The 8273-nt window shown below is 31.7% G+C and overlaps 1 protein-coding gene across 1 annotated transcript; it reads left to right on the top strand.

Annotated features, from left to right (window-relative positions):
• Window positions 1-4360: 4360 nt before the first annotated feature.
• LOC109241083 (1-aminocyclopropane-1-carboxylate synthase-like) lies at window positions 4361-7702 on the top strand. Its single transcript, XM_019407793.1, has 4 exons — window positions 4361-4684; window positions 4790-4921; window positions 5224-5384; window positions 6339-7702. The coding sequence occupies exons 1-4, from the start codon at window positions 4508-4510 to the stop codon at window positions 7324-7326; spliced, it is 1458 nt and encodes a 485-aa protein (XP_019263338.1). The 5' UTR covers window positions 4361-4507; the 3' UTR covers window positions 7327-7702.
• The last annotated feature ends 571 nt before the right edge of the window (window positions 7703-8273 follow it).

The following is an 8273-nucleotide window of genomic DNA, read 5'->3' as shown; positions in this document are numbered from 1 at the left end:
ATATATATATATATATAGATTAAATTTTTAATGTTTTCTAGCTTTGACTTGGTAAAAGTTCTCAGTCAAATTATACTTTTAGAATATTGACGATGGATGTGTAACAAACTGAAGTCAAACACATAGTGCATAAGAAGACATAATAGAAGTAAACGAGGCACAGGAGATAAAATATGAGAGTACACGAGGCATAGAAATTAAATATTACCTAAACCTCTAAAGGCAAAAAGATTATGAGAAACGGAGATTTGGTTGTCTTAGCTAGCGTTTGGCCATAGATCCCAAATTTTTTTTGAAAAATCGGATTTGGGTGAAGTTCGGTTTGAAGATGAAAATGTGTTTGGACATACGTTTTCAAAACGTATTTTCCACCTTTATTTTGAAAAAATATGTATATAATTCCCAAGTTTTGGAATTTTGGCCCAAAATCAGCTCAATAGCTGATTTTGGGATTTGGAATTTGGGATTTGGGATTTGGCCAAAATGTGGGCAAAATTTATGGCCAAACATGAGTTTTGAAAATAAATCCCAAATTTATTTTGGCATAACTCATGGCCAAACGGGGCCTTAGTATTTGGATAAACACATTTTTTAACAAGTCAATTATATATGAATATAGTGTTCTCGTCCAAAAAGTAAATAGGAATGAACAATTGGCTGTGTAACATAAGGGATTGGCCCATATTGGTAAAATATGGAGTGTGGACTTCATTTTGCTTTTTGAATTTTCCTTTTAAACACTTTGATACATACATAAATCATGGGCGATGTACACAGATAGCTATTTTTGGGAATGCTATTTAGGGATTAGCTTATACTTATTCTAAGGATCTTAAAATTTCAGGACAACTCATGACATGTATATCCCAAAAAGTTGAACTGCTAAAAAATTGAAATGCAGGACGCATTGACTAATTCCTAAATAGTAGTCCTTTAGAGTGGCTACCTAGTGTCATTTCTACTTAAATCATCAATAAAAACTTTAAATTCACAGTGGATATTCGTTTAACGTTCTTTGGAAAGACTAATCCAACATTTGTCCTTAAGATTCCCCCCCCCTCCCCCCCCCTTTTCTCATTCTTAATAGCAAAATTAATAATAGTTCTTAGCACTTAATCTAACTAATTGGGGACAAAAGGGTCGTGATTAACAATCAAGCACTCTTGAGGATTAATACAATCCCATAATCTACATTTAATATTGTGATAATGTTATGTCACAGCCTATAGTCATAGTGCCATGTGAGTTCACATGTCTTAATTATACGTTAACGATAGCAATAATCATCAAATTAGTTGATAAGTGGTCATTAGCATTTAGCTATAGTACTGGTTTAGTGGTATTGGACGTCATTGCATATGTAATCAAAACTTTACTCCTTTAATTAGAATCAGTAGTTTTGATAAAAATGGTCATACGGGAGCATTGCTATTTCTGCAAAAGTAGCGTTTTTAATTGATTCAAAAAGTAAATTTGTTCAATTTCATATAATAAAACGTTTTTGTCCTGAAAATATTGCATTTATGTTTTTAAAGATGGATTTGAGAGTTGAGACGAAAAGGTTGACTCCTCCGGAATAAGTGGAGAACTAATGTTTGTCTCTTAATGATAAAGTAAAATGAATATAGATTTTAATAACTATAAATAAGACAAGAGAAAAAAGTAGTAACTCAATAATATTTCTGTCTATTCATGTCCTTACCTTTTTGCATGCCATTTTTCTTTCTTAGGTTTTGATTTAACACATCTTAGTGCTAGAGATTATGAAACCAAGGCTAGATTCAAACAAAGGAGGGGTCATATATTAGTAGGGAAAATGCCATTCAAAGATGCTTGTAATATTATGCAGAATGTGTCCCCAAAAGCATATATGCAGATAGACAAAATTAAAAATTTATTTGACAATTGACATAATAAGAAAGGTGTTTGCATCATGACAAATAGTTCATAAATCTTTGTCCTTTTTATGTCTCAAATTTAGGTCACGTTATATTTAAAATTATTTTATTTCATTTTAGTTAAATACTTTGATATTTTTTTTTTTAAAGTAGCTCCACGGAAGCTTGAAGTACGTTCAGAGGCGGACCTCCTTGTACCATTGAGGGATCACCAAACCCGGTAAATTTCGGCAGAAATCTTATATATATATGTATGTATGTATGTATATATATATGTATGTATATATGCCTTAAAACATAATAATTATATAAATAATTTGGCAACCTGAACACTAAAAGCCTTTAAGTGATACTGATAAAGAAAATAATGCACACCCGTTGCATAAAAATCCTAGATCCGCCTCTGCATACAATTATTGATCAGTATACTTTTGGGTTGATTTAATACACTCTCTCTAGGTGGGGTTTGTCGCATTATGTAACAATTAAAGATTGTTTATACAAGATCAAGAAAAGCATTAAAAACATCTTTACCATTGTCCTCGAAGAATTGCCACAATAATTCCCTAGGGCTTTTTTCATATGCAAAAATCGGGAATAGATGTATGGTAAATGATTATAGCTGGATTCAGGAAAGAGTACAAGATTTAGGAAGAAGATTCATTAATTAAATGAATCTAATCTTATATATTATCACACGAACCTGAATATTATTACGTGCATGTGAGTCTTCGCAATGATTTAATACAATATATGTTGTGCAGATTTACAAGCTCCACCGTGCAATTAGTTTGTAATTTAATTATGGTCTGCATCATGTATACGCATTTCAAGAAAATATAAAAATGAAATTGAAGTCAGAAAAGAAATCTAAGAATACTACTACTACGTACATTTTCAATGGCAAAGATTGGCCAGTATATACTTGTTCATTTAATTTTAAATATTGTAAGTCTAATCATTTTCTAAAAACAATCTAACTAACTCTTACACTTTCTACTCCCTCCGTCCACTTTTACTTGTCCACTATTTTAAAAATAGATTTTCACTTTTACTTGTCACTTTTACCATATAAAGAAAAGATATTTTTTTTTTCTGTTATACCCATAGTATTAATTACTCATTTTAAATAATTTTCTCAAATCTGTTAAAAATATACATTAATTAATATGGATTTCACGATAATTATGCACTTTATTTATTATTTCTTAAGGAGTGTGCAAAGTTTATAGTGAACAAGTAAAAGTGAACGGATGTAGTATATATCTATTAACAGAACGAAGCATCCTCGCTGCCTTCAAAAATCTGTGTTTTGCCAAGAAACAACGCTTAAATTAAAAAAAAAAATTGAAGTTAGTAAAGACACAAAACACAAAAACAAAACAAATTCTTTTAAAAAGTTAAAAACACCAACAAAAAAAAAAAAAAAACACCTACGATTTCCTACTTTTGTCTTTTATGTCAGATGATCCGACATGATGATTAGGATTAAACCTACAACGTATTTTTTAAAAGATGCAACCAAACAGCTAAGTTAATTCCTTATGTTATCCATTGGTTTGACATAAACTTCTCATATTCGCCGACATTTATTTGCTTTGTGGCTTTTGCCAATAATGCAATATGAAATTGATTAGTTAAATATTTGAGTCATAAGTTACAAGTTCATTTTAATGCATATATATTTCATCAAGTATAAAGTGTAAGCACTTTCTTATGTTATCCATTTATGTGCTGGAATTTCGCAAGAGGAAATTTTAAAAAATGTGAGGTTTCAAAACTATATCAATTTAAAAAGTCTTCAAGAAATTCTCTTGTGTCTCCAACAAATAATGAACAAGGATAAAACATATAAAAACTAAGAATAAATTTGTTGTTCATTATCTTGAAGAAGTTTGTAGAAAATTTTAATGGCATTGCCAAGTTTTTTAAGAGAAAATACTTTATAATGAATTCAGTCAGATCTTTCTATAACAGTCATACTTTATAACAACACTTCACTACATAAACCAAGTTTCCTGTGGAATTAATTTTTCATCTTATGTTATAATATATGTTCTTAGTAACAACACCTTACTATAACAACAAAAAAATATCGGAACAAACGAGTCTGTTATAGAGAAGTTTGACTGTGCATAAGAATTTTTGTACTATCATATATTTTAAATTGTTGTAATTTACATTTCAAAACTATCTTTTAAGTGACCTAATAATATAAAAAATTAATTTTACTATTAGTGTATAGAAATTAAATATGTATTAGGAGAGTTAGTATTTGGTAGGGAGATTAGAAATTAAAGAGGGAATCTTAACAGTTCATAACTAGTGCGCTATTAGCACACACTTACGTACTAATCACCTACCGTATCTCAAGATTTTATTTTCAAAATAAATACTCTTACGCGTGCGGTGTATTACCCACAATATAATTTAGCACTGATAATTACAAGTATAAATAAGGGCATCACTTCCCACTTCATTGTTCATTCCAAAAATTAGACTTTCTAAAAACTAATACTCAAAGTGTCAAAACAGCTTGTTTTACAAAATTAGCCAACACCCACTTCATTTTATTCATAATCTTTGATTCTTTCTACAACTTTCAGAAGATGGTGTTCATTTCAAGCAATAACCAAAAGCAGCAGCTTCTTTCAAAAATAGCCACAAATGATGGACATGGAGAAAACTCAGCCTATTTTGATGGTTGGAAGGCTTATGAAAATGACCCTTTTCATCTCTCTAACAATCCTAATGGTGTTATTCAGATGGGTCTTGCAGAAAATCAGGTAGGAGATAAAAATGATATATTCTCTGCCATTTTCTTGATAAAATGGCTAAAACTGAAAACTTTAGAGTTTTTGTTAATTTCTCTATTTTCATGTATTTTGCAGCTTTGCTTTGATTTAATCCAAGAATGGGTGGTGAATAACCCAAAAGCCTCCATTTGCACAACTGAAGGAGCTGAAGATTTTAAAGATATTGCTATTTTTCAAGACTATCATGGCTTGCCTGAGTTTAGACAGGTATGGTATTTTATTTTTCTAAAAAAAAAAAAAAAAGAAATCTTACAAATCCAAATTAGTAGTTGCTATTTTTTTCTTGTTCATTAATTATATCAAAGGGGAGCCTTGGAGCAACGGTAAAAGTCGTGTCTATCTGACCTATAAGTCACGGGTTCGAGCTCCGGAAGCAGCCACTGACCCTTGTATTAGGGTAGGCTGTTTACATTAGTGCGACCCTTCGCGAGAACTCTGCGCTAACACGAGATGCCTATTTATTAAGTCTTCGTATTACCTTATGGAATATATATGAATCTTAATTTCAGGCAGTTGCAAGGTTTATGGAGAGAGTAAGAGGAGACAAAGTCGCATTTGACCCAAACAGAATAGTAATGAGTGGAGGAGCAACTGGAGCTCATGAAATGTTGGCTTTTTGCTTGGCTGATCCTGGCGATGCATTTTTGGTTCCTACACCATATTATCCCGGGTAAGAAATTAAAACCTTATTTCTTTTAATTATTCAGTATTCAAAATTTACTAGCCTGATTAACTTCAATTAATATAGCATAAAACCCTCTAAACATTATCACCATCGAACTAAGAAGGCCCCAAAAGAAAGAAAACTTTATTTTTAGAGTCCTTAATCCTTACCAACTCATAATTTGTTGATATTTTCTCTAATTAGGAAATTCCTATCTAATCTTTTTTCTTCTTTCATCAACTTGGGGGATCTTATCTTTTACAAATCACTATCATAGTGTCTTCCATTGACCTACATATTTTTAACTTATTTTGGGTGCTTGGACCTAGTTAAATTATTGATGTGGGACATGAAAATCAACTACTCATCAACACAAAATAGAGAAAGTAGGTCCTCAAGTAACATTCGTCATAACTTCCTGGTTCTAAGTGACAAAGACCAAAAAAACTCACAGATCATATACCCACTTTTGATTAATTAAGTTGTGTCATTATCAATTTATTTGTCATTTTGCCCCATAAAGTCATTCATAATTCATTTTATTAGAATCCTACGTCGGACATATTTCATCAGTCATCTCAAGGACAACTAGGCCACGTTACAAAGCATAAAAAATGTTGCATGTTCTAGTTTGCTTTTCAGCACAAGGGAACAAAATAAAGGAAAAAAACAAAGAAGATAGGATTCAACTTCCACATACGGACAATGAGAATGCAGGATTTTCACTAAGTGATTAAAATATAAAGAAGTATATACGTGATGTTACAAAGGGGTGTCAAAATGTAGTATCTATATATATTAGAGAAATAATTTTACCTAGCTACGCAGTGTAATTTTCTGACGAAGGGGTGTCAGTACGCGTGGCTCCGCCACTGGTTATCAATATATTTTTAAATAATGTAGCGGATAATCTACCTTATTTTTGGTACTAAAGTAAATTTTCAATTTGTAATATTGCAGATTTGACAGAGATTTGAGGTGGAGAACTGGTGTGCAACTTTTTCCAGTTGTTTGTGACAGTTCTAATGATTTCAAGGTTACTAGAGAAGCCTTAGAATCTGCATATGAGAAAGCTCAAGAATCCAATATTAAAATAAAGGGTTTGCTTATAAACAATCCATCAAATCCATTAGGCACTCTACTCGACCGGGATACGCTCAAAGACATAGTAAGTTTCGTTAATTCGAAAAACATCCATTTAGTATGCGACGAAATTTATGCTGCCACTGTCTTTAATAAGCCCAATTTCATCAGCATTTCCGAAATACTAGAGGAAAATCTTGGATTATGCAACCAAGATTTGATCCACATTGTTTATAGTTTGTCCAAGGATTTGGGATTTCCAGGATTCAGGGTTGGAATTGTTTACTCGTACAACGATACAGTAGTGAACATTGCTAGAAAAATGTCGAGTTTTGGACTAGTTTCAACACAGACGCAACATTTGATTGCATCAATGTTGTCTGATGAAATATTCGTCGAAAAATTCATTGTTGAGAGTTCTGAAAGGCTTGGAATAAGGCAAGGGATGTTCTCTAAAGGACTAGCACAAGTTGGAATTAGTACATTAAAGAGTAACGCCGGTTTATTTTTTTGGATGGATTTAAGAAGGCTACTAAAAGAGTCAACATTTGAAGCTGAGTTAGAATTGTGGAGAATTATTATCAATGAAGTGAAACTTAATGTTTCACCAGGTTGTTCTTTTCATTGTTCTGAACCAGGTTGGTTTAGAGTTTGTTTCGCGAATATGGACGATGAAACAATGAGAATTGCTATAAGAAGGATAAGGAACTTTGTGCTTCAAACAAAGGGTATTACTAATAAAGTTGCTGCATTCAAGAAACAATGCAGTAGGAGCAAACTTCAAATCAGCTTATCGTTTCGAAGATTGGATGATTTCAATTCACCAGTTCATTCTCCAATGAATTCTCCTTTGGTCAGGACTTAAAAGAGAAGAATGGCTTGTTCTTGTTGTTTGTTTAATAAGAGGAGAAAGAATAATCCTCTGTTACAGTGATGAGTGATAGATTTTATATCTAAATTCAGTATTTGATTTCACAGTTCATTCCATTTTGTGCAGCTGATCAAGAAAAGAAAATAAACAAGTAAGTTTGGAGTAAGTTTTGGAATTTTCTATCATCTGAATTTTTCCTATTGTTTACATCGATGCAAAATGTATCAAAATGGGATTCATTGTGGAATTTTTTGCTCTTGTTTTTTATTATTAACCTTCTTGAGGAAAAGGAGGCTCAAAGTTGCATGTAACGAGAACTTCTACTTGTACTTCTATTAAATATTATTACTGGTGTTCTTGAAATTTTTTATCTTGGTTTTCAATTTTATACCGTAAAGCACGAAATATATAGTTGCAACAAAAAGTTAGTAACTAAGCAGTAGTAGCCATTAATAGTTCATTTTTCAAGGGTGAGTACGACTCAAGTTTTTAATCCTTCCGTCAGAGGAGGAGCTAGAATTTGAAGCTTACGGGTTTGAAAATTTAGTCTTTTTAAGCTAATGGCTTCTATATTAATAATTTGTACATATTTAATGGATTTCTTAAGATAAATACAGAGTTTGTACCAAAGGTATTGAGTTCGGCCGAACCCGTATCCATAAGGCTAGCTCCGCCCCTGCCCTCCGTCCATGTTTACTTGTTCATGTTTCACTAGGCACACTTTTTAAGAAGCAATTAATAAAATGATAATTTTACTATATCACATCTAATTATTACTAATGGATAACTGACTTTGACTATAATAAATCCAAAATATTGAGAAATGATAAGGGTAAAATAAGTATAAAATGGTAAATTATCTCTTCGGTTTTTAAGCAGGATAAAATAAAAGGAAACATCCTTTTTTTAGTATCAACCAAGTCAGTAGCTTTTCTTTTATG

This window comes from Nicotiana attenuata, unplaced genomic scaffold, assembly GCF_001879085.1.
Source record: "Nicotiana attenuata strain UT unplaced genomic scaffold, NIATTr2, whole genome shotgun sequence".
NCBI lineage: Eukaryota > Viridiplantae > Streptophyta > Magnoliopsida > Solanales > Solanaceae > Nicotiana > Nicotiana attenuata.
Note: the sequence above shows the minus strand (reverse complement) of the source record. Positions and strands in the feature narration are given on the sequence as shown.

Excerpts from the sequence above, each read along its gene's own strand:
- LOC109241083 (XM_019407793.1), top strand. The coding sequence starts at position 4,508 with ATGGTGTTCATTTCAAGCAATAACCAAAAGCAGCAGCTTCTTTCAAAA. Across the intron at positions 4,922-5,223 it reads GCTTGCCTGAGTTTAGACAG|GCAGTTGCAAGGTTTATGGA; the intron begins GTATGGTATTTT and ends TCTTAATTTCAG. Across the intron at positions 5,385-6,338 it reads CCTACACCATATTATCCCGG|ATTTGACAGAGATTTGAGGT; the intron begins GTAAGAAATTAA and ends GTAATATTGCAG.